At 41.5% G+C, this 26,797-nt stretch overlaps 1 long non-coding RNA gene and 2 gene segments (V, D, J or C); 2 read left to right on the top strand and 1 right to left on the bottom strand.

The window, feature by feature from the left end:
• The window catches only part of LOC111534338, a 783,107-nt gene that overhangs the window by 206,267 nt on the left and 550,043 nt on the right, over positions 1–26,797 (top strand).
• Positions 1,492–2,023, top strand: LOC111524957. The segment is given in 2 exon segments: positions 1,492–1,566; positions 1,686–2,023. Coding segments are annotated over 2 exon segments (378 nt in total).
• Positions 2,978–26,797, bottom strand: part of LOC113220071 — a 40,934-nt gene continuing 17,114 nt past the window's right edge. Inside the window, exons 3-4 of the long non-coding RNA XR_003307020.1 lie at positions 10,052–10,112; positions 2,978–3,154 (exon numbers count right to left, since the gene is read on the bottom strand). This is a non-coding gene — a long non-coding RNA (uncharacterized LOC113220071). The remainder of the gene's footprint in view (positions 3,155–10,051; positions 10,113–26,797) is intronic.

Below are 26,797 nucleotides of genomic sequence, written 5' to 3'. Positions count from 1 at the left end.
TGTGGGAAACAATATTCAATAGCAGAAAAGGGGAGAATATGGAAGTCCCCAATCCAAGACTAAGGTGCAACTAATTCAGACTCTGGGTTTTAAAGACACCTATAGCTCTGAATAATGATGGATCTCTGAGGGACCCACGCATTGAGGAAACAGCCTGTCATTTTTGTGTATCTGCAGTAAGTTGCTTAATCTTATGCTGGAAAGAAGCATGAGTTAATACCATTACAAGATATTTTCAGTAATTTAGCATTATTTTGATACATTTTATTTTTAAATTTTTAAAGAAAGGAACAATTTTACATTCATAAAAAGTTGCAAGTACAGCACAAAGTACCCCCTCCTGTAACTGGAAACATTCGAGACTATACTGAAAACCTGATGACCCCACCCTCTAACACTTTACCATGTTGTAACTTCCCAATGCATTCACCATGCCTGCTGCCTAGACAGAGCTGATTTATCAAGATAGGGAATTGTCATGGAGAAAGAGTAATTCGCGAAGAATTGGCTGTGTGGGAGACTGGACTTTTATTAGTACTCAAATCAGTCTCCTAGAATATTTGGGGATGTTTTAAAAGATGATTTGGCAGGTAGGGGCTTGGGAATTGGAGTGCTGATTGGTCAGGTTGAAGATGGAATCATGTGGGCGTGGGGGTGGTTGAAGTGAGGTTTTCTTGCTGTCATCCATTCTTGGATGGGATCACTGAACTGGTTGATTCAGATTACCTGTCTGGGTAGTATCAGCAGACCAAGCAAGTGCAGCATCTGCAAAATGTCTCCAGCACTAATCTCTTAGGTTTTACAATAGTGATGTTATCCCCAGGAACAATTTGGGGAGGTTCAGACTCTTGCAGCCAGAGGATGCTTGACCCCTAAACCATAATTTCTAATCTTGAAGCTAATTTTTAAGTCCCACAAAAGAAAACTGATCCTAGGGCAAGAAGGGTGTCTTTTCAGGAAAAGGCTATTATCAATTTTGTTTCAGAGTCAAACTATAAACTAAATTCCTTCCCTAGGTCAGTTCAGCCCATTTCCAGGAATGCACAAGGACAGCTTAAAGGTTAGGTTAGAAGCAAGATGGAGTCGTTTAGGTCTGATCTCTTTCACTGTCATAATTCCCTCAGTTACAATTTTTGCAGATGCAGTTTCAAAGTGTTCCCTATAAACAAGATATTCTCCTAAATAGGCCCAATACACCAATAAAATACATTACTCCAGCTAGTCCTCAGGAATATTTCTAATTTTGACAACTATTTCAAAAATGTTTCTTATGAAATGGTCTCCAGGAAGAAACACAATCTCTGCAGACAAATCTGTGCTATCCTGGTCTGAGCTGGGACACTGGGGACTGAGCCTATGCTGAGTTACTGAGAACCAACCCCTGCAGCTGTGTCCAGCCTGCCCCATCTCCTGCTGATTTGCATATTCCCGGGTCACAGCCCACAGCCCTGAAGACTTATTAATGGGTTGGTCACACCCTGTGCAGGAGTCAGTCCCAGTCAGGACAGAGCATGGACATGAGGGTCCCCACTCAGCTCCTGGGCTTCCTGTTACTCTGGCTCTCAGGTAAGGAAAAGCATTAGCAATTTACTCAGCCTAGTGTGGTCAATATTGCCTAGCCATTCAGGGAAGGTCTTATAACATGATTTTTTGTGTGCATATTTGTTTTATGTTTCCAATCTCAGGAGTCAGATGTGACATCCAGATGACCCAGTCTCCATCCTCCCTGTCTGCATCTGTAGGAGACACAGTCACCATCACTTGCCGGGCAAGTCAGACCTTTAGTAGTAGTTTAGCCTGGTATCAGCAGAAACTAGGGAAAGCCCCTAAGCTCCTGATCTATGATGCATCCAGTTTGCAATCTGGGGTTCCTTCGAGGTTCAGTGGCAGTAAGTCTGGGACAGAATTCACTCTCACCATCAGCAGCCTGCAGCCTGAAGATGTTGCTACTTATTATTGTCAACAGTATTACAGTTACCCTCCCACAGTGTTACAAACCTCAACATAAACCTCCCAGGGAAGCAGGTGTGTGAGGCTTGGCTGCCCCAGCTGCTCCTCCTGGTGCCTCCATCAGCTGGGAGTGTTCCTTAGATGCAGATTTAATGAAGGATAGAAATGATTACACATGAGGATTCTGTTTTACGGACTCAATTGAGATTCATACAGCAAAGGAAAAGTCACTATAGATATTCTAAGCAGGAATTATTAGAATACAGAGAATTGTCTGAACTATTGTTGAAGTCAAAATAAAATGTAGAGGTTCATCTCTACATTTATTATTTTCTTTGGGAAGACAGAGTGGCAATATGGGGCATACAGGAAGACTGGGTGGTCTTACATATGTCAGAGGAACAAAGAGAAGAGGTTTTATTAAAAATAAAGAGAAATGTTAGGTATTACTCTTTGAGAAAGTTAACTGGCACAGGTAAGTGTTGGAGCTGGCAACTGAAACTGGTAAGCAATGGTAGTGGGCAAAATTAGTCCTTGAGTTTTAGCAAGTTATCTGAGAAGATGTAGATAAAACTGGTTTCAAGTTACAACAAGCCGTCAGGCTCACAGAGAATTACATTCCGGGAGCAGTGTTTCATATCCTGAGTGCTTTTTCACCCTGGCTTCTTGACTTTGTTTTAGGTGGGTATTGCAGGAACTACCCAATTCCTATGATGAACTTCCACACTACAAACTTTTAAAGTCCAGCATATAAAAGTTAGGAAGCTTTATACTAGAAACAGGAGATTCTATGGTGCTCCTTCTGTAGAGACAGCTGCACCTGTGCAGGTGATAAGATCATGAGCTGCACACTTTGCCTTACTTTTTTTGTTGTTGTAAACAAGTTGCCTGATTCAATGCCATATTATGGAAGAATTTATTAACTGTGAAGAAAGCACTTTGAAATTCCTCAAATAATATTTCATGTAGAAATATAACTGACAAGAAAGACAAATGCATATACGGGAAAACATTCGCTGCTCTCCTCATGTTAGATGAGGCCTGCTAAAAACACCTGACACCAGCTGTTAGTCTGATCCTTGATGTCTGGTATAATCTTAGGTTATTCTTCTTGGAAAGGTGGATGCTCAGAAGTGCCGGTATCCCCATGAGTCCCAGTATGTGGCCAGGGTTACTTTGAAAATGTTGATTTGTAGTTTAAGGTCTGAAACAGAAAATGAGCACATATGACACATGTTGCTGGTACAAAACTAAAAACATAAGCATGCATTTGTTGAGCTCTGGAGCCTGTTATCTTCTGGAAGAGCTGGAGCCAAAGCTGGGTCACATATCAGTTCTTGGATTTATTTAAAAATGTTTTGTTTTATCAGTTTTGTTCTAATGACTCCTAGTTTTACTTTATATTAATTTGAGGATAATCATCATCTGATTTTGACATGTGTTCTTCACTGTCTTTCAGCCCAGACATATTCCCTGACATACTCCTGTCACCATATAAGGAACAGAGAACTATCACTTCATGATAGGTTTACCGTTTAACTTTGCTGAAATAGGTAATTATTTGGTTGCCCTTGTGTGTGTTGGCATGGGGGAACCCTGCATCACCATAGCTTTGGGTCTCAATTTAGAATATTCTATATATTGTACTTGAGGATACACGTAAAGGCATTCATTCCTTTGTACCAAGCCCTGTGGTCAGCAAGGTCTAAAATTGCATGACTGGAAACCCATGTAACCCAGCTGTGTTCCTGTGAATCATAAGAGAGGTTGCTCCTACTTCTGACCTATGACTTCCTAAACCATTGCTTCATGTTAACATGGTCATCAGTTTAAAGATTCCGGAGCCTGCAGTGAGCTGAGATCCGGCAACTGCACTCCAGCCTGGGTGACAGAGCGAGACTCTGTCTCAAAAAAAAAAAAAAAAAAAAAAAAAAGATTCCGCACATGTTGAAGGAGAGTATCTGAAGTCAGTAGACGGTCATAAGGTCACACCCACATGGACTTCCTTGGGTGAAGTATTTGATAGGACCAATAGATGCCATGATCATGTGTCTGTTATTTCATTTCTTTCCCCACGTTTTAGTGCCCTGATTATGAAATATTCCCATATCAATAAAACATGCAGACTCTAAACACGGTAATAGTCAATTATAGGCAAGCAGAAAAGGCAAACATTTATCTAGAACACAGAAGAATCCTAGTACAAATGTGTTACAGCCACCTCCAGGGAAAGTGATCTAATATCCCAAATTATCACCAAGTTTCTGATGGTTATTTGCTTCTGCTGCTGAGAAGTCAGGCACCCAGAAGTGGCAACAGTTGGATCAGCACTGGTGCAGATGGTGATGGAAAGTCACAGCTCATGTGTTGCACATGTGCACTCCAGGTCACCATAGCTGCTTGTATAAACAACTATTATGCAAATACTGTGGGAGTTAAGGGAAAAGTCTAGGTTCAGTTAACCTGTGTAAAGGTGGATGATTCATGAGCATGGATTGTTTGTTGTTGTTTCACCTATGGCAGACATTCTCTGTTGTTTTGATACAATAAACAAATTTCTGCACACATAATTTCCTACTCCCATGAGTGCATTGACAAATCTCTTCTCTAGGGCTTCTTGTCTCTGATCTTCCAATCCGTTTTCTAGGATGCTGGCCTACCAGCTTCCCAGGAATCCATGTATATAATTAACTCACGCTTCATTATTCACATTAGTTTGATTACCGTGTGTTCTGCTCAACTACCTTCTGACTCCAGGTAATATTTCACAGCCACCTATGATTGTGGCCATAGTGTGGGAGGAATTCACTCCTATTTACACGAATGTATGGTGTAGATTCATTCAAGAAGGAGCCTAGCTTTTTTCTTTGTCATTGTGGTTTTGTTTGTTTGCCTTTGTTTTTATGTTTTTCCCTTCTGGCATTAGCTGAATGGGAAAATCCATGAGGTCATTGAACATTAGCATAAGACAGGAAAGTTATATGGGAAACTGGAACTCCTGTCATTCTAAGGGAAGCATGCTCTCTCTGAATCTCTTTTCACCCAATTCTGAAAGTGCAAACTCCATGGTAATACTGAGTAGTTCTGAGCATCACCTGGACATATGAATTTTTGAGACTAAAATTCCCAGTGGATGAGGGGCAGCTCAGTCACATAGTTACCTATTGCCTCATGTGCACATCTCCTAGGACCCTGAGATATTCTGAGGGCTGCATTTTAAACAGAAAATTGTTTGTTTGTTTGTTTGTTTGTTTTCTGTACATTACACTATCCTCCCCTAGAACTCCAGAGATTGACGCTGTGATTCTATTTTGGAGCTGGCAAGAGAGTTCACAGTGTTCTCATCTAATACAGATGCATCTAACCCAAGCAATGTGCTGGATCACATGACCCAAGCAACAGAGCCACGTGTATCAGAACCCAAACTTGCCACAGAACTTCCTGTTCTCTGAACATACTCCAAACAGACAGCCTTGTGAATAAGCTGATAAACAAGATGGTATAGTAGATCCAAGCGTGGAATGTGTTGTGACGACACTACAGGGTCGGCTTGCCAACACTGTGGTTTGTACTCATTGGTTGGTGTTGCAAGACGAAATTATTTTCCCTTACTTTGAAAGGAATGATCAGCATGACTCACTCCCCTTCTCTAAATCCCTGATATCTTCCCCAACGTGACAGGCCCTTAAATTTGTAGGGATGAATCCCATCCTCTGTTCCTCAGGTGTTTTCATTGTATATTGAGAATCCATATTATTTTCTGCTTATTGCATGATCTCATCAACATATTGTTGTGCGGGGTGTTGGTTTGTGAAAGGTCCACAGGATCAAGGTTTCTTCGGCCTATATTGTGACAGAGAGCAGGGGAGTTAATGTAGCCCTGGGCCAAGACTGAGGATGTGAGCTCCTGTTCACCCCAGATTACTGCAGAACCTCCCAGAGGCTGCGACGGACTCTGTCTTCACTCTGCAGCTGGGCAGTGGGGTCTGGTCAAGCCCTGTCAGAGCCTCAGCACCATGCATCTGCAGGTGCCAGCAGAGGGCGCTTCTCACACTCATGGAAGGGGCGGGGAGGGCGATCTCCTGGCAACGGTGATGTCTGTGTATTTAAACCAGTAAGAAAGCCCCATAATTTGCATGTATCCCTCTTCTCACATCTAAAGTGGTCGGTCCCACCTCTCAGTATCTATAAGAGGTTTTTTCTCTGAGATGTGACTGAAGCAAAACTTGCAAGTCAAAAGCTGCGAGCGAGATGTCCCCATGGCAACTCCTGGGGTTTCTGCTGCTCTGTGTTCCAGGTGAGAATGTGTGGACAAAGCTAAAAGTGGGACCATTATTTCAATCAGTGATTTATTTTTTCATTAGAAACTCTGCCTCTTATGAAATTTAGTGTGCTTTTTAATGTGAATTTATAAAAAGTAATGCATATGCTTCCTCCTTTAACTAGATTAGTGGTGATTTTGATATACATACAGTTATGGCATGTTAGTATTTTCTGTGTGTTGTTAGCCTCCAGGGGTAATATTGTGCTGACCTATCCCCAGCCTTTCTGTCTGGGACTCCAGGAGAAAAAGTCACCATCACCTGCTGGGTCAGTCAGGGCATTAGCAGTAACTTACACTGGCACCAGCAGAAACCAAATCAAGCTCCAAAGCTTCTCATCAAGTTTACTTTCCAGTCCATGTCGGGGGTCCCCTTGAGGTTCACTGACAATGGATCTTAGACTGATTTCATCCTCACCATCAGTCGCCTTCCAGATGAAGATGCTGCAACTTATTACTGTCAGCAGAGCAACAGTTTTCCTTACACTGAGTTACAACCCAGAACATAAATGAGCTCAGCCTTGCTGAACAGAGAAACTGCGGGTACCCTGTTCTTCTAATCATTGTAGGGGCATCTGGGGCAATGATCTATGCAATACCATGACATCTGCCACAACCAGCAGAGTTGAAACCCAAGAGTCACTGTCTTATAACTTCATCTTTAACAACAGTCTTTTTCAGAATATGTGCACAGCAGTTGAAGATTACCACTCCCTTTTCCTTCCATAGACTTACATAAACTATTTTCTACAAGTTGGTAAAAAATAAACAAACACACACAAACTTCAGATTTTTCTTCAGAGAAATAGTAATTCATTTATGGCAAATAGGTTTTAAAGGGTAAAGAGTAGAAGGGGAATAGGTGATGGCCTGGAGATGTAGCAACAAAAGAGCCCATGAACTCAGGTGTCAGTGAGTGTAGGTTCAAAGGAGTCACACAGTGATCTTATTTCCAAAGAAATCCCCTGAAGCCTGAGGCTTTATAAGTCAGATTAACATTAAGGTTCACTTTCATCAGTGTAGGAGTCAACGGGGAGTTCAGCAAGCAATGGATATTTAGGTTTTCATGTATGAAAACTGGTCCATAGGCAATATAAATATAGACATTCAGCTAGGGCTTTTGAAAAGAAGACTGTCTCCAAAATAATATTTATCTAAAGTAAAAAAAGAAATGAATCATTTATTGCCAGTCTTAGGAGCAGGATAGGGCTCCAGGCCTAAAGAGGTTGAAATCAAGAATCCTCAATTCTTCAATGTGAAGTGCTTCACCAAAAGTTGAGTGTACCAAGGCACTCCCAAGCAAGAGAATGTAACTTTGGGAGCTTAAAGAAGGTGATAAAACTAAATGGACATTTTGTTTCATATCTTGCTGGACATAGGAATTACAGGAGGATCACCCATGATCCTTAGAGAGAATTTCTGTTCTGCACATCAGAAACATTGTCTCTCTCCTCTTTCCTTCTCATCTAAAATCCAAAGTGCTGTTTGAAGATGTATTTTTTTAATTTGGCCGTACTTAATTGTGAGACCAATATCCTACTGTGAACACTTGGTGATTCTAATGTAAACTAAGTTCATTTGTTTGATGTTGCTTGTTGTGCACTTATCTACACATTCAAAAATAAATTTGGGGATATGATCTAGTTATTAGCGATGCAGACTGACATCACAGTAAGTGACACTTTAATTAATGATTTTCATCATATTTGGTCACAAAAAGCTATATCACTTTTCAATAAACTTTTTTTTTTTTTTACCATACAACACATATTTTATTCCAAAGTGAAAAATATGATAAAAAAATATGTCTACATTATGATTTCAGGCATATGATGTTTCACGTTGGAGAACACAATATGGAGGATGTCAAATTTTGAGCCATGATTGGTTAAACCCAAATATCAAGAATGGGTGAGGAAGATATTATATTTTATCAGATACTTCAGTTTCTGTGTATCTGAGTTGTTTAATAGTATTTTGAAATATACTGTTTTTAATCTTTATTCTATGTATTCTCTGAATATGCCCAAAAGTTTTCCAGCAGGACTTCCTGAAAATATCAAACCTTAAGGAAAAGAACATTGTAATGAATGATATTAGGTCCTGGTTTTGGATGCCTGCCTGAGATCACTCATCATCTCCTCCTCTGCTTCTAAGGGCTGACTCCCCCACCCTCTCCAGCAAGTTCCACCAACTATGAGGGCCTTTCTTCCTCCTGTGTTGAATACAATTAATCATAATTGTATACTTTACATGCAAACTGTGTTTATTTAACATCAAGATAATGTTTGCTACTTTTGTCAATATGTTTTCCCACGTCTAGTTAATCATTTTCAACTGTAAAAGTCGTTTAGTTTCCTTAGTTGAGAAGATTGCACCATATTTCTTCTAATTAAAAAAAGAAGTATATAGCTGCTTTTAAGGGATTTAAATTAATGTCAGAGTTTTCAGAATCAATAAATGCTATCATTTGAGGGTCAAGTGCATGTAAATAAATAAGATAATTTTTGATTCCAAGTACTAATATTCAGTAGGGGAATAAGCCATGCACAGAACAATAACTATATAATGAAACTGAATAGAATAATTTCAGTAGTTAATAAATTGCATAAAAATTAGGCAATGGTATGAGGTATCTGGAGGTAGAAGCTGTTCGTTTAAGCTGTTTGGGGAAGATCTTGGGGTTGTACTGAGGATGCATCTGAGTGGTATGGCAGCAGCCAAGTGACCATACAACCTGCAAAGACCATGGAGTCATTACGGGAAGGGCAGAGGTTGGGAGATTCCCAATAAACTACTGCACATTGAAAAATTTATTTTTACCACTTTAGTAGTATAAAACCCAAACAGTCCTATAATAATCAGATGCCTTGTGTGTTTTCAATTTCTTAAGAATATAATTTATTGTAATATCTTTTATCAAACACCTTGACCTGGATCACACCCAGGACATAGAATGTTCCCTTGCTCAGAAGCTGGAAGCCCAGGTCTGTACCCTTATTGCTAATTGGCAGACTCCCCAAAGCCCTTCCCTGTCACTCAAGCCTTCATCACCAGGTCCTGTGGGGTGGGATCACCTAAGGTAGGGGCAGCACTGGACACTGATCATGGTGCTCTGGCTTCAACTGCGGGGGCTGCATGTGACAGGGTTCATATGTCTCATGGAACTGAGAAATACTATTGATTAGGGAGCACAGCATTCACCTCCCACTTGATCAGACAGCACCACTCTGCTCAGAAGCCTAGAGAGAGGGACATCAGTAATACTAGGGAAGATTTGTGCTCTGTTTCTGCCTCAAATTCTGGGAGAAACACTCAGCTTCCCAGGTGCTAGCTTCCCTTTCAGTGTCTTCAAGGTGGAGAGTTTACATCATCCATCTAGAAGCAGCAGAATCTGGGAAAGGTTCCAAAGATTCACTCATAAGCTCTTTCCACCTTGTCCACCCCAGCTTGGTGTGATGGTCCTGGGATTATCTCTGCTTAACATTTAGCAGATTGGTTGTCCTGATGACATTGCTGTTTGTGACTGTCTCAAACTTCTCTGTCTCCCATGCAAACACTAGCAGTGCCCAGCCACAAACATGTACATTAGAATTAACTAAAATTAACAATGTAGTTCCTTAGTTGTTTTCACTACATTTCAAGTGCTCAGGAGCCACATATGACATATAATGGCTACCCTTGCAAAGCATAAATTTTCATCATCTTAAAAAATTATTTTCATTAGTGCTCATCTAAATGGTTACACTGACACACAGTTTTATAGCTCACAGCACATACCTCAGCAGCTGTTATTCCAGAGAATCAGGTGGTCTCAGATGCTTCCTGGCTGGTGCAGCCACTGTTTCAAGAATGAGAGGAATGAAGCTGAGTAGACACATCCAGACCAGGGGCCCTCTATTCCCCAGCCTAGCCCTCCACTGTGCCCTCCAGGGCCCCTCACAACCTCACTATCTCTTTTCCAGAACCACATCATTGGCATCTCACATGGATCACAGACTCTAGCTCCAAAGTTTTTGTGATCATCTTTTCTGAACACACCTTATCCTCAACAAGGTGACTGGTTTATTGAGGAGAGGAATCATTTTGTGTTCCCTATAGAATGCAGCCTATTGATGGATGTAATAAAATCAACTCCATGAAAACCAATGAAAAAACTCAATCAAGTCTTATTAGAAAGCAGCATCTAAAATTCTATTTGATATTTTGTCATAAGCCTGCCATTGAAGGGTAAGTCACAAACCTTGCCATTGGACAAACCCCATAATAAACATAAGATAGGAAGTCTGATCTTAGAAATAGTGAAATTAAGGGTGGTATTGTTCCAGTATCAGCAGGCTGCCCCCAAGGTGGGATAGGGTCTCATGTGTGACCTGAATCACCTGGGAGGAGCTGCCAGTGTGCTGAGTGGTAGGAAAACGCCCTCTGTGCTCTGAGACTGGAAGCCTCGCCTTGTCCTTCCTACTGCCTTGGCTGTATCCTCAAAGCACTCCTGCTATGAACTGAATTTTGATTCACAAATTCATATTTTGAATCTCCAAACTCCAATATTACTGTACTTAGACATAGAGGTTATGAAGAGGAAATTAGGGTCAAATGAGGTGAAAACAATGGGGTTTTGACTTAACAGGATTTGTATTCTAATAGAAAAGAAATATCATTGAGCTGTTCTTTAACCCCTCACCAGCCTACAAGCATGCACTGAGGAAAGCATGCACTTGCTTCTCCTACACATGCCCCAGCACACTGCTGAACCCATGTGAGTATGTATCCAGAGATGACATCTGTAAACAAGAAACAGGGTTCTCACCAGAAAGCAAATCCTTCTGGACCTTGATCTTGAACCTTTCAGGGTTCTAATACATTTGCAATAAATGTTTAATAAATTAGCAATAAATGTCTACGGCTCAAGTCATCCAGCTCAGGGTATGTTGGTGTGGCAGTCCCAGTAGACTCATCCACTGTCGCCACCTTCTCTGAGCAGGATCAGCCTCAGGAGGCACCTTGTGGACTTTGGGACCCATCTTTTCTCCTCTTGTTCTTGCTGTTCTGACTGCCTGGTGTGGAAGGGGAACTCAGGCTTCATCCTCAGATAGTTTGTATTAAACATGAAATTTCCTTGATGATGAAGTTATTAGCCTGTTTTTCCTTCTGATCAGAATTGCACCAAGTTGGATGAACTACAAGCCTGGTATTAATATTTGGGGGTCTGCATGTCTGTTCCCTTACTTGGATGACAGTGAGCATGTTATGTGGATGCCATCTTCATCCCCCTCCATGTGTCTCAGGTGAGGGGCTCACTGTCATCTGCAGAGCTGGCCAGAGTATGAAGAACATCCTAGCCTGGCACCAGCAGAACCTGGGCCTGGCTCTGAGCTCCCGCTGGCTCCTGCTGCCCTCCTGGACATGATCCCTGCCTGGTCCAGATGTTACTCTGGCCATCAGCAACCAAGATGCCTTCAGAAGTAGGTTTTCACCCCACCTGTCCTTGTCCTGCACAAATCTTCCCTAGTAACAGCTCTGCACAGGGGCTGCTAAGGGTCTGAAACATTATCAGAGGAACAGGCTGGGGGATACCTCTGAATTCACATCTTCTCTTTGCCTCACACCCCCTTCCCACCACCTCTATGGGCACATCTAGTATATTTTGTGGGCATCACTGCACGGAGCATGTCCGGATGTTTTCTCCCACCTCCTACTCCGAATTCATGATGAAAATTCATCCTCACTTCAGACATGGGCTGTCCATGCCTTGTTTCTCTTACATACATGCCCCGGCACATTGCTGAACCCTAGTTCTGACCCCACTCCATGAATCTTTGTGGAAGGGTCATGGTTGCCAAGTTGTGGTTATTGGAGACCAGAAAATAAAATGGCAACTATTGAGAAGCTTGTATGTGAGGCAGACATAGGCTGTTGTCAACAGAGTCCCAGCAGCTGGTGAGCCATGAAAGCTGGGCAGAGGGGAAGTTGGGAATGAGTCATGGAAGGTTTCATCCTGTGACCATGCAGCCTCTGAGCCACATGTGCTGCTTCGTTTGACAGAAATGACCAGAAGAGGACTTGTCTATGCTGAGCTCTGGGGACAAAACTTCCTTCCATTCAGGAGCCAGACTTACTATGCATCTCCTGGGCATCTGCTGCTCTGTGATTCCACAGACGCCCCTCAGGTCACTCATGATCCTCAGCAATGGGCAGTTCACTGCTCTCTGCCCAGGGGGGATATCGAAGAGAGTCCTGAGCTTTATGACCCTCAGGCCCTGGAGTGAGGAGGGGCCGTGAGGTGGTGCACCCAGTGCTCATTTTTAATGTTCACATTCAATTTATTAAAGTTTAAAACTATACCTTATACTAGCAACCAAAATTATATCTCTTTATATATGAACATGTACCACATATTTATTCGTAAATAGATACATAGAATATTCAAATATATAAATACAAGTTATTTCTAAAATATATGTATTCAATATGTAAAATTTATATTAGAAATTCTTATTACAGATACACATAATGTTATGTTTATTTGTGTAGCAGGTGTTTCTTTTCTTTCCAAGCAGAACAGAGTCTGGCTGAGTAAAGACTTTGAGGACATTTGCTAGCCCTCCCTCTTTGACTCCAACAGAGTCAAAGTCATTCAGGACCCTGGAGCCCAGTGAAAGTCTCTGACGCTTTCACTCTTGGCAGGCTGCAGGATATATGCTTAATGCAGCTCCTCTGAATTTGTGAGCAGTTTCCTTCCCTCAAGCCCCTGCCAGGCAGCCCTGTGGTCAGGGCCTGTGGTTCCTCCCAGGTCCTCAGCCTTTGGCTCAGGAGAGCAGATGCTTCCCCCACAGTGCTGGACCAGCGCCTGGCAACTCTCAGGCACTGCCAGCCTGACTTTAGCCCTGGGCTAAGGACCCTATTCCAAATGTCTCCTCATTTACTGCAGTACCTGAAAGTCTATCTTGTTCTTAAACTCAAAGTCTATATTTCCACAATTTCTAAAGCTAGCATTTGCCACCTGGAAAATTAGACATGTGAATTCATTGTCATTCTCAGAGCCTGGTCTCTTCCAGCCCCACCAGATAAAGTTGCCCATATCTTCTCTTCTCTCCACACAACTTTACTTAGAATTACAGTGAAATGTAACATGCGGTAAAACTCTTATCGCCTGCACAGAAACCATCCTCTTCTCCTTTGGTGCGTAGGGCACCAGCTCTATCCTGCTGGGCATGGTGAGGTCAGTGAGCTTCTCCCAGCCTGGGACAGGAGCAGGGATTAAGGGCACATGTGATGAGCTCCACAGTGCAATGTCAGGGGAGTGAAGGAGGGGCAGGGACTCTGGGAAGAATTTGATCCTTCCTAAGAAGATGGAAGGTGAAGAGCTTCGCTTCACCTTCTGAAATCAATGACTTTCTTTTAGATTTGGGAATAGGGACACATGTTTCATTGCCCTGACTCCTTCCACATCTCCTCTTTCTCTTACAATAGCTCTGACTCAGTCTGTCCCTCACAGATTGTGTCCTGAAAATCTAATTTCCCTCCTAATACGAAAATAAACCAACAAACAAAACCCTCTTCCTCCTATCACGTGCTGTGAGATCTGACCCCTAAACTCTGTGACACCCAGATCGTATAAGAGATAATCGTGGGACTTTATCCAAGATATTTTCTAGCTAAAAAGAATTCTCATGCTAGCTTTTCTCTCGGAGAAATTTTCTCTGTCTCTTGTCATAACTGACACCAGAAGACAAGGTGGAAATATTTCCAAGAACAGAGGACAACCATGCGCTCAGTCAGGTGAAAGACATCTCTTCCCCTTGCATTAGTTTCCAAAGCTGCCATTTACATTACCACAGTCTTATTGGCTTCACACAACATCAATGTATTACCCTGTAGTTCTGGCGATCAGAAGTCTCACTGAGTTAATGCTAAGGTGTCAGTAGGTCTGTAATCCTTCTGGATGCTCCAGAGGAGAGAACTGTATTCTCTGCTTTTTATCTTCCAGGTGCTCCCACATTTCTGGTTCCATGGCCCCTCCCTTCCTCAAGCCACATCCTTCCCCATTGTCCCAGCTCCTCTCTGACTGTGAGCCTGCTCTTTTATTTTAATGACCTTTGTGATTGTATTGATTTCATCTGGATAACCAGGTTGCTTATTCGCAAAGTCCTTAACTTACATCTATCAAGTTCTTTTTTGCTATATAATGTAGAATTGTTATGATACCACTCCAATGACTGGAGGAACACCAGGGTTCTCAGTCTCACTCCTGTTTGTTTAAAACAACACGGACACGTGTGAAGTTGTTTTAAGGAGCGAAAAGTTTAATACACAAGAAGGAAGGAAGAAGAAAAGAGTTCCCCCATACAGAGACAGAGGGAGGGGGGATTCGAACAGAGAGAAAATTCCATGTGCGGCGGAAAAGTGGCTGTTTATATGAGGAGGCTGAAGGAGGTGGTGTCTGATTTGCATAGGGCTTAGGTGTTTGGTATGACCAGGCATGTCATTCATGTAGCCTGAGAAAAAACTGGCCCTCCCACCCTAGTGTTTTAATATGCAAATGCAGGGTGCCATAATGTTCTACACACATGGGGATATGTGGGGGCAGCCATGTTGCTAGGCACATGTTGGGGCAAGGAAGAAGAAGGTGGGAATCGCCATGTTTGACTGGACTCAGTTTCTAATGGCCGATATTTGTATATCAAAGCTTGCCAGCCCAGCTCTAAGAACCAGGGCTTTCCTCCCAGACAAGAAATGTTTCTGGAGCTGCTTTAAAAGAAACAAAACCTTCCCAAGGACACCTTTTCCTCTCTATCTAAAATAATTTCTTAAAAACTCCTATAACACTTGGGTTCCAGAGACAAGGACATGGACATCTTTTGGGGTGGGGACATTATTCATTCGACTGCCATAAACGTATTCCCCAAAATTGTCCTTCTCTAAACTAAAATTTAAAAAATCACAAAGTATTTTTATGAAACAAGAAAGTTGGACGAAATCTTAGACTCAGCTTCCTCTAACTTGTGAGTTTTAACTGTTGGAGTAAGCTCACTCCTCTGTCTCTACTGTAGACTTATGGATGTATAGAGAGTTTTAGAGGATTTTTAAATTTTGTGACCCAGTGTAAATAAAACAGAATCTGAGACAGGTCTCAACCAAGTTATAGGTTTATTTTGCCAAAGAAAAGGCTTATGGCCTGTGACACAGGCTTATAGGGTCCTGCAAACTTGTGCCCAAGGTGTTTGGGTTACAGATTGGTTTTACAAATTTTTGGGAGACACAGAAATCACAGGCAAAGACAAAGCAGCAGGAAGGTTTGTGCACAGGCTACAGCACTGTGATTTGGCTCCCCTAGTCAGGCATCAGTAAAATTTTGTGGAGCCCTAGGCTGCAGCCCACTGATGCTGATGTAGTTGGATCCACTTCCCCTGCTACTGAGCCAGGCTGGGACATTTTGGGGCACATTAGAGATGTGAGATATAATGAGTGCAAATCCCTGTCCACTTTCATCTGGATCCAGCTGATTTCTCCATGTACATGGGCAATTGCTTGATAAGAGACTGAGTGTCTCTTTCCTAAAGATGTTAACAGGGAGGCTCGTGTCTGGGTCAGGATGATATCCCCAGTCACTGATAAAATGTAAAAGAGCAAAGTGGCATTGATGGTGCGTGGTGTGGACATCCTGCATGCAGTGGCCACCCTCACTAAAAGAGATGAACTTTGGGAAATAATACTCAATGGCAGAAAGGAAGGTAGACTATGGAGGAGCCCAAAACAAGAATAAGGTGCAGCCCATTTAGTCTCTGGGTATTATAAAGACCGGTAGCTCTTGAAAATGGTGGATCTGTGAGCACTGCATGCATTGAGGGAACACGATATCACTTTAGTGTATCTGAAGTAAATTGCTTGATCTTATACTGGTAAGAACAATGGCATAACATCATTACCTAATACTTACAAATATACATTGCATCACGTCAATAAGTTTTATTTGTAACATTTTTAGAAAGAAACAATGTTAAACTCACAGACATTTTGCAAGTATAGCTCACTTACCCCCTTCACTAACTGGAATCATAGGAGAGCCTTTTGAATCGTACCATCTAATGTTTTACTATGTGTTTCCTACAAACAAGACTATTCTCCTAAATAATCCCCATACACCAATGAAACACATTACTCCATCGATTCCTGAGGGATATTTCAAACTGTCAAAAAAAAAAAAAAAAAAAAACCTAAAAACTGTCTCTCATAACAAAATAGTCCCCAGTGGAAACACATTCTCTGCTGGCATATTTGTGCTACCCTGCTCTTACCTGGAACACCTGGGGACACTGAGCTGGTGCTGAGTTACTCTGATGAGCCAGCCCTGCAGCTGTGCCCAGTCTGCCCCATCTTCTGCTCATTTGCATGTTCTCAGGGCACGTCCTCCTACCCTGAAGACTTCTTAATAGGCTGGTTACACTTCGTGCAGGAGTTAGACCCAGTCTGGACGCAGCATGGACATCAGGGTCCCCGCTCAGCTTCTAGGGCTCCTGCTGCTCTGGCTCCCAGGTAAGGAAGGAGAACAGTAGGAATTTACGTGGCCCAGTGTACTCAGTACAGCCTGGCTCTTCAGGGAACTTCTCTTACAATTGTGTGGACATTTGTTTTTATGTTTCCAATCTCAGGTGCCAGATGTGACATCCAGATGTGACATCTTCCTTGTCTGCATCTGTAGGAGACAGAGTCACCATCACTTGTCGGGCGAGTCAGGGCATTAGTAGCTGGTTAGCCTGGTATCAGCAGATACCAGGGAAAGCCCCGAAGCTCCTGGTCTATGCTGCATCCACTTTGCAAAGTGGGGTCCCATCAAGGTTCAGTGGCAGTGGATCTGGGACAGATTTCACTCTCACCATCAGCAGCCTGCAGCCTGAAGATTTTGCAGTTTATTACTGTCAACAGCATAATAGTTCCCCTCCCACAGTGTTACACACCCGAACATAAACCCCCAGGGAGAAGATGCGTGAGGCTGGGCTGCCCCAGCTGCTCCTCCTGATGCCTCCATGGGCTGAGAGTGTTCCTCAGATGCAGCCACACTCAGATGGTGTCGGTAGAGGGGGACATGAAGTCACCTCTGCATCCCAATTTCTTTTTCTTTTCTCAGCCCCAGCTGCACAGACATAGCAATGCCTCTGCTGATTTAATAAAGACAGAGGTCATGACACCTGAGGAGTCTAGTTTATGGCTTCAGTTGGAATTCATATAACAGAGAAGAAGCCACTATAGATATTCTAAGCAGGAATTGTCTTAATACAGAGAATTAGAGTCTAAACTACTGAAGTCTAAATAAAACAGAGAGATGAATCTCTAAATTTAATGTTTTACTTGCAAAGAAGTATTTGCCAAATAGGACATACAGGAAAACTCAATGGTCTTCAATATGTTGGAAGAACAAAGAGAAGTAAGCATTTTACGGAAAAGGGAAAATGTCACCTATGACTCTTTGAAAAAGTTCACTGGCACTAGGAAGGGTTGAGAGCTGGCAAGCTCAGGCTGGTCAGCAGTACTGGACAAAGTGAATCCTAGAATTATGTCAAGTTATCTCAGAAGCTGTGGATCAATTTGATTTCAGATTACAAGAAGCCAAAGCAGTGACAATTGCAGAGAATTTTGTTACTGAAATACCAGGGATTCAGTGAAGATCCTGCTGCTCACCACACAGAAAGCCGATGACTAAGACAACAAGCATTGCCAAGGAAGAGGCGTTAATCAGGTGCTGCAGCCGAGGAGATGGGGCACCATTCGCAAATGTATCTCCCTGAACTACTAAAATTAGGGGTTTATATAGCAGGGAAGAAATGTGGGAAAACAGGAATTAGGGAGGGATAAGGAAGATAATTTAGTCAACAGGAAGCAGGAGGTCAGTTAGGCAACCATAATGGGCAAAGGGTCTGATGTCTCACTGTCCCAATTCAGTGATATATAACTTTCAGGTCCTTGATAGTATCTAGAGGCCTGATGGTTGGTTTCCTGAAAAAAGAACTCAGATAAGACAAATGTAACTATCTTGAGTTTTAAGACTAGGGGAGTCAGTTTCTATGTTTATTCAAAAAAACATAAACATTAGTTCCATGGGATAATAGGGCCTATTTCAATTGAGTTCTAGCAACAGTATTTTGCACCCTGAGTGCCTTTCCCTCCTGGTTTCTTGGTTCTGTTGGGTATGACAAGAATGATTGAATTCCTATGATTAACTTTTACACTACAACCTTTCAAAACCAAGGATATAGTAGTCAGGAAGGTTGATAGTTGAAGCAGGATTCTCTAGTACTCCCTCGGAAAATATAATTCATCTGTCCCTGAAGTATGGGCTATCTAACCATGTGGTCCTCAGTCCTGTCTGAAAGCTTAATGGTGGGGTGCTGCTGCTCTCCACTTCCTACAGCATCTTTCTAGGTTTTTCTCCAAGCACAAGTGTTGACAAGGAAGAATATGGTGGGAATCGCCATGTTTGGGTGAATTCGGTTTCTAATGGCTGGCATTTGCATAGGAAAGCTTCCAAGCCTGGCTCTAAAAGCCAGGGCTTTCCTGCTAGACAAGAAACGTTTCTGGAGCTGCTTTAAAAGAAACAAAACCTTCCCAAGGACACCTTTTCCTCTCTCTTTGCCTTAAGTAATTTCTTAATAACTCCTATAACACTTGGGTTCCAGAGACGAGGACATGGATATCTTATTGATTCCACCAACAAGAAACATATTCCCCAGGGTTGTCCTTCTCTAAAGTAAAATTTAAAAAATCACGAAGTATTTTTATGAATCAAGAGAGCTGGACAAAGTCTTAGACTCGGGTTCCTCTAACTTGCGAGTTTTATCTGTTGGGGTGTGCTCACTCACTCCACTGTCACTATTGTAGATTAATATATTGATGTGTAGATAGTTTTAGAGGATTCTCAAATTTTGTGACCCAGTGTAAATAAAACAGCATCTGAGACAGATCTCAGTCAATTTACAGAGTTATTTTGCCAAAAGTATGGCTTATGGCCTGTAACACAGCCTTAGGAGGTCCTGTAAATATGTGCCCAAGGTGGTTGGATTACACATTGGTTTTATGCACTTTAGGGAGACACAGGAATTACAGGCAAAGACATAAATCAATACATATCAGATATACATTAGTTTGTCCTGGAAAGGTTGGAAAGCTTCAAGCAGGGGCTTCCAGGTCATAGGTGGATTCAAAGCTTTCCTGACTGGCTACTGGTTGAAAGAGTTAAACTCTGTCTAAAGAGTTTAATTCATCATAAAGAAATGCTTGAGTCTAGAAAAGGGGGTGTGGAAGCAAAGGTTCTTGTCACAGAGATGAATCCTATGGGTAGCAAATAGAGTAGATGGTGAATGTTGCTTATCAGACCTTTAAAAAATGTCAGACTCTTTTAAAAAGACTCAGTAATGGGAGTCTTTTCTATAGAATGCAAATTTTCCTGACAACAGGCAGCTTTGCAGGGCCACTTCCAAATAGGTCAAAGAAATATTTTTAGGGTAAAATATTTTGATTTTCTTCAGGGCCTATTATCTGTCATGCTGGAGTATGGTATCTTATTGTTACAAAGCATCTGTTTTATCAGTCCAAAGATCTCAGCTGTAATGATAATGCTGGTCAGTTTTGTCTGAACCCCAAAGGGAGGAGAACATAATGAGGCACATCTAAATCCACCTGCCAGTCATGGCCTAACCTAGTTTTTCAGATTTCTCTGAAGTTCTCTCTGCCAAGAGAGGAGTCCATTCAGCTGTTTGGTGGCTTTCAACTTAATTTTTGGCTTTAACACCCAGAAAAAAAAAAAATCATTGCATAAATTCAATCTAAAATAGATTGGTAAAGACAAATTGTTTCCTGAATATTCTTACATGTCAAAGATAAAGAAATGATAAGACTTGAGATGATTAATACCCCTCATACAAAAGAATAACGATTTTTTTTTTTTTTTTTACTATCTTAGTTTCAGTCCACCAGCAGTGATGATTCCCGTTTAAGCAGCAAATTTACACTGAGAGGAAAGGAGGAAAGTGAGCAAGGGAACAGAAGACGAATGCTAAAAGACACATCAACAACCCACCTGACTCAGGAAAACTGAAGATCAACCACATGTGGAAACATGGACTAAATTCCTCTGGGCTGTTCCACCTGGGAGATTAGGAAGCTGGGGTATGTATACCCCTCATCCTGTACTCACTGATTGTCAGGTGTCTCTCTTGTTCTATTTCAAGCTACTATAACAGATTCCTTGTCACTGTGCAATTCATGAAGAACAGAAATTTATTTTCTCACACTTCTGGAGAATGAGAAATTTAAGATCAAGGCATGGGCAGATTAAGGTCCGCTTTCTCCATGTTCAAGATGAGTCCAAGAGTTTTGGGCCCTTCAAAGGAAGGAAGGCCATGGTTTTTCATGACAGAGGAACAGAAGAGAAGAAAGAGATCCCAGCCTTACAATCCCTGTTTATAGTGGTATTAATGTATTCCACTGGAGGGCTCCACCCTGATGACCTAAGCACATCCCAATAGGCCCCACATGGCAATACCATTACACTGAGAATTAACTTTACAACAGATGGATTCTGGAGGACAGAGTTAAATCATAGCACTTTCTAAGGGATACACATTCCAGGCCGTTTGGCCAGCAATGCATATAGGCAGAGTTCTCTGCCCAAGATCGTAAAGAACATAATACATGTATATTGCCATTCTAAGTTAGCAGAAGTACAGCAAATGGAAAGCCCCAGACTACAGATGGGAACTGCTACATTCATCCTGGGCCAGTTAACCCTTGAATAAATTGGGTTTGAAATTTGCAGATCCACTTATATTTTCTTCTTTGTGTGTCACCTGTGAGCATGCAATTAATAAGTAGCAAATATATATTCTCATTTTTATAGTTTTGTTAGTAACATTTTTTTCTTTAGCATACTTTATTGGAATAATAGAGTATATAATATAAATAACTTAAACACGGTGTTAATCAACTATTTTATCACTAAGGCTGGCAGTCAAAAGTAAGCTATTAGTACTTAAGTTAGAAATGCAAAAGTTCTACACAGGTTTTCAACTGCACCAGTGCTCAGTGCCCCAACCTCCACATTGTTCGGGGGTCAGCTGCTCTTTCAGTCTGTAGCTGCATCTCTCTGGAACAGCATCTTGGCAGGTGGTTGCAAGTAAAGGAATCCAGAAAATAACATCTCAAACTGTGCTGCATTGGTATGATGATTATGAATAACCAAAGGCATTTAGAAAGCAGCAAATGCACAAAAAGGCTTTTCATAAATATCCCTTACCTGCCTAAAAGCAGATTCTCCAGACGGGAACCAATTGTCAAGAAAATTCTTCCTGAGAATTTTTATATCAGGAAAGATTAACACAAAGCAGGAATCAAAAATAGAAGAGACTGGAAATTGATACTTTATCCAGGCAGGCTGTTACCTGTTCTTTTGAAGATGCACTTCTATTCTCATCTATTCTCTCCAAGTTGCCTACACTTCCCCATTCCCTCTTCCCTAGAAAGAAAATATAAACAACTGGATCTCACTGAATTATCTGGGTAATCACCCTGCTGTGATATCCTGCTGCACTTCAAATGAATTTTTTTTGCCTTTTCTCTTATTATTCTTCATTTTGTCAATTTATTTTCAGCAAACATTTAGAGGACAAATGGAACTTTCTTCTTTTCTCACAATATCAGCAAATTCCCTTAAAATTCAGGCGCTTACAATGCAGCAGAAAGGTTTGTGCACAGGCTACAGCACTGTGATTTGGCTCCCCTAGTCAGGCATCAGTAAAATTTTGTACAGCCCTAGGCTGCAGCCCACTGATGCTGATATAGTTGGATCCACTTCCCCTGCTATTGAGCCAGACGGGGACATTTTTGGGCACATTAGAGAGATGAGATATAACGAATATAGGCCGGGCACGGTGGCTCAAGCCTGTAATCCCAGCACTTTGGGAGGCCAAGACGGGCGGATCACGAGGTCAGGAGATCGAGACCGTCCTGGCTAACACGGTGAAACCCCGTCTCTACTAAAAATACAAAAAAAAAAAAAAAACTAGCCGGGCGAGGTGACGGGCGCCTGTAGTCCCAGCTACTCGGGAGGCTGAGGCAGGAGAATGGCGTAAACCTGGGAGGCGGAGCTTGCAGTGAGCTGAGATCCGGCCACTGCACTCCAGCCCGGGCGACAGAGCAAGACTCCGTCTCAAAACAAAACAAAACAAAACAAAACAAAACAAAACAAAAATAACGAATATAAACCCGTGTCCGGTTTCATCTGGATCCAGCTGATTTCTCCATGTACAAAAGGCAATTGCTTGATACAAGATTGAGTGTCTCTTTCCTAAAGATGTTAACAGGGAGGCTTGTGTCTGCATCAGGATGATATCACCAGTCACTGATAAAATGTAAAAGAGGAAAGTGGCATTGGTGGTGCATGGCAGGGACATCTTCCGTCCGTGCAGTGGTCACCCTCACTAAAAGAGGAGAACTTTGGGGAATAATACTCAATGGCAGAAAAGAAGGTAGACTGTGGAGGAGCCCAAAACAAGAATAAGGTGCAGCCCATTTAGTCTCCAGTTATTATAGAGACCTGTAGCTCTTGACAATGGTGGATCTGTGAGCACTGCATGCATTGAGGAAACATGGTATCAACTTAGTGTATCTGAAGTAAATTGCTTGATCTTAAACTGGTAAGAATAATGGCATAACACCATTACCTAATACTTACAAATATATATATATATATATATATATGTGTGTGTGTGTGTGTGTGTGTGTGTGTCATCATGTCAATAAATTTTATTTTGAACGTTTTTAGAAAGCAACAATGTTAAACTCACAGAAATTTTGCAAGTATAGCTCACTTATCCCCTACACTAACTGGGATCATACGAGAGTCTTTTGAAGACCTGAGAATCTTACCATCTAATGTTTTACTACATGTTTCCTACAAACAAGAATATTTTTCTAAATAATCCCCACACACTAATGAAATACATTACTCCATCGGCTCCTGAGAAATATTTCCACTTTTCAAAAAAAAAAAAAAAAAAAAAAAACCCTGAAAAAAGGTTTCTCATAACAAAGTAGTCCCCAGTAGAAACACATTCTCTTCAGACAAATTTGTGCTACCCTGGTCTTACCTGGAACACCTGGGGACACTGAGCTGGTGCTGAGTTACTGATATGAGCCAGCCCTGCAGCTGTGCCCAGCCTGCCCTGTCCCTTGCTCATTTGCATGTTCCCAGAATACATCCTCCTGCCCTGAAGACTTCTTAATAGGCTGGACATGCTTCGTGCAGGAGTCAGACCCAGTCAGGACACAGCATGGACATGAGCGTCCCCGTTCAGCTCCTAGGGCTCCTGCTGCTCTGGTTCCCAGGTAAGGAAGGGGAATATTACAGCCTTTTTAGGGAAGTTCTCTTACTACATGATTAATTATTTGGACATTTGTTTTTATGTTTCCAACCTCAGGTGCCAAATGTGACATCCAGATGATCCAGTCTCCATCCTCCCTGTCTGCATCTGTAGGAGACAGAGTCACCATCACTTGTCGGGCGAGTCAGGGCATTAGCAGCTGGTTAGCCTGGTATCAGCAGAAACCAGGGAAAGCCCCGAAGCCCCTGATCTATTACGCATCCAATTTGGAAAGTGGGATCCCATCAAGGTTCAGTGGCAGTGGATCTGGGACAGATTTCAGTCTCACCATCAGCAACCTGCAGCCTGAAGATTTTGCAACTTATTACTGTCTACAGTATAACAGTGCCCCTCCCACAGTGTTACACACCCGAACATAAACCCCCAGGGAAGCAGATATGTGAGGCTGGGCTGCCCCAGCTGCTCCTCCTGATGCCTCCATCGGCTGAGAGTGTTCCTCAGATGCAGCCACACTCTGCTGGTGTTAGTAGAGGGGGACATGAAGTCACCTCTGCATCCCAATTCCTTTTCCTTTCTCAGCCCCAGCTGCATAGATATAGCAATGCCTCTGCTGATTTAATAAAGACAGAGATCATGACACCGGAGGAGTCTAGTTTATCGCTTCATTTGGAATTCATATAACACAGAAGCCACTATAGATATTCTAAGCAGGAATTGTCTTAATACAGAGAATTAGAGTCTAAACTACTGAAGTCTAAATAAAATGGAGAGATGAATCTCTAAAATTAATGTTTTGCTTGCAAAGAAGTATTTGCCATATGGGACATACAGGAAAACTCAATGGTCTTCAGTATGGTGGAAGAACACGAGAATGTTAGCGTTTTATGAAAAAGGGAAAATACTACCTATTGCTCTTTGAGAAAGTTCATTGACACAAGGAAGGGTTGGGAGCTGGCAAGCTCAGACTGGTAAGCGGTGGTGGACAAAGTGAATCCTAGAATAATATCAAATCATCTCAGAAGTTGTGGGTAAATTTGATTTCAGGTTACAATAAGCCAGAGCAGTGAAGCTTGCAGAGAACTTTGTTATTGAAATGCCAGGGATTTGGTGTAGATCCTGCTGCTCAGCACACAGAAAGCCAGTCACTAAGACAACAAGTATTGCCAAGAACAGGCTTTAATCAGGTGCTGCAGCCAAGGAGATGGGACACCATTCATAAATGTATGTCTGGGAGAAACTAAAGTTAGAGGTTTATAGAGCAGGGAAGAAACATGGGAAAACAAGAAATAGGGAGGGGTAAGGAAGATAATTTGGTCAACAGGAAGCAGGAAGTCAGTTAGTCAATCATAATGGGCTAAGGATCTCACTGTCCTTATTCAGTGATATGTAAGTTTCAGCTCCTTGATGGTATCTGGAGGCCTGATGTTTGGCTTTTCGAAAAAAGAACTCAGATAAGACAAATCTAACTATCTTGATTTTTAAGACTTGAAGGGGGGGAGTTAATTTCTACATTTATTCAAAAATCCATAAACATTGGTTCCATGGGATAATGCAGCCTACTTCAATTGCATTCTAGAAACAACATTTTGCACCCTGAGTGCCTTTCCTCCTGGTTTCTTGGCTCTGTTGGCTATGACAAGAATTACCCAATTCCTATGATTAACTTTCCCACTACAACCTTTCAAAGCCAAGGATATAGTAGTCATGAAGAAGATATTAGAAGCAGGATTCTCTGGTGCTCCCTCAGAAAATAGAATGCATCTGCCCCTAATTATGGGCTTTCTAACCACGTGGTCCTCAATCCTGTGTGGAAGTGTAAGGGTGGGTGTGCTGATGCTGACAGCTTCCTATAGCATCTTTCCAGATGTTTCTCCAGGCCTAACCTCTGTCCCTATGTCTGTCTTAAGTACCAGTGGAGAATATTGAGTCATTCTTTTCTGACTTTCAAATCTCATGGGAGGACCTCTTATCGGGCAACTCTATAGGACAAGAGAGAGACAAAAAGGGACATTTATATAAGTTAAAATGTTTTCTTCCCCAATGAGGCCATTAAAAATATATATTTAAAGCCACATATTGAAAACACATCCAGGTTTATTTTCCTCTTCATGCAAATTTACGTTTTCAAATATTTTCAACGTTGTAAAGGTTGAAAGCATAATTATTTGTCCATGGAATGATCAAACACCTTTTTAATTAAATGGAGTTAACATTTTCTTGAAAATTTGTACTCACTAAAGTAAAGGAATATATTTAAAATGTGTGAAACCAAGTTAGAAAATATTGGGCTTAAATTCAACTGTGCAGTTTGGTTTGGGATGTTGTTGACTCCTGAGACCTGCCACAAGAATCTTGTGTCATGTGTACTCGCTGCTGTTCAGCCTTGTCCTCAGAAAATTGATATCTATAGACTGAAGGCAAGCTCAGTGCCCTTCAGAGAAACCACTCAGCTGAGCCCTTCCTTGATCAGCCAGATGACTGGGAACATGAGCATCTATGTACATGAAAACAAATGTTTCCTGTTATCACCCACTGAGTTGTATATTTAACCAGTTACCAATCATTAATGCATGAAAGCTTCTTAATATAGTATTTATAACTCTACCTATATATACACAAATATATTTTTCTTAAATTGGTGGTAAAAATGTGAACATTTAGTAATGAAATTATGAAGTTATTAAGGGAAAATAGAAGTCAAAATTAAAACTAATTAGTATTTCAGTATAAAAAATTAAAATTTACTTTATGGAAAAATGTGCATATATGTATATAATATACATAGAAGTGAAAATACATTTATTTGATAAAATATTGGTTACAAATACATATAGTATTCATATACATTTAAATAATCTTTGTTATGTTCCATACAAAAATGGCATTGTGCACCACATATAGTTGATGCTCTTGCTAAGAAAATTTCTTTGTATTCTTTATTTTAAAACTCTACCAAATGCTTGTCATTACCTATAATATTTTTCCAACCAAGTAGAGTTCCCAGGTTAGGACTATAACAAATTTTGACTAATATTGAATATTAACCATTGCATCCTATGAAAGTCTCCATTTTGTTCATGTCCACAACGATGATATGCCAAATAGAGTTCTCACAACAATGGATGCTGGATGGAGTCACATCAGTGCCATT

This window comes from Piliocolobus tephrosceles, chromosome 15 (assembly GCF_002776525.5).
Source record: "Piliocolobus tephrosceles isolate RC106 chromosome 15, ASM277652v3, whole genome shotgun sequence".
NCBI lineage: Eukaryota > Metazoa > Chordata > Mammalia > Primates > Cercopithecidae > Piliocolobus > Piliocolobus tephrosceles.
Note: the sequence above shows the minus strand (reverse complement) of the source record. Positions and strands in the feature narration are given on the sequence as shown.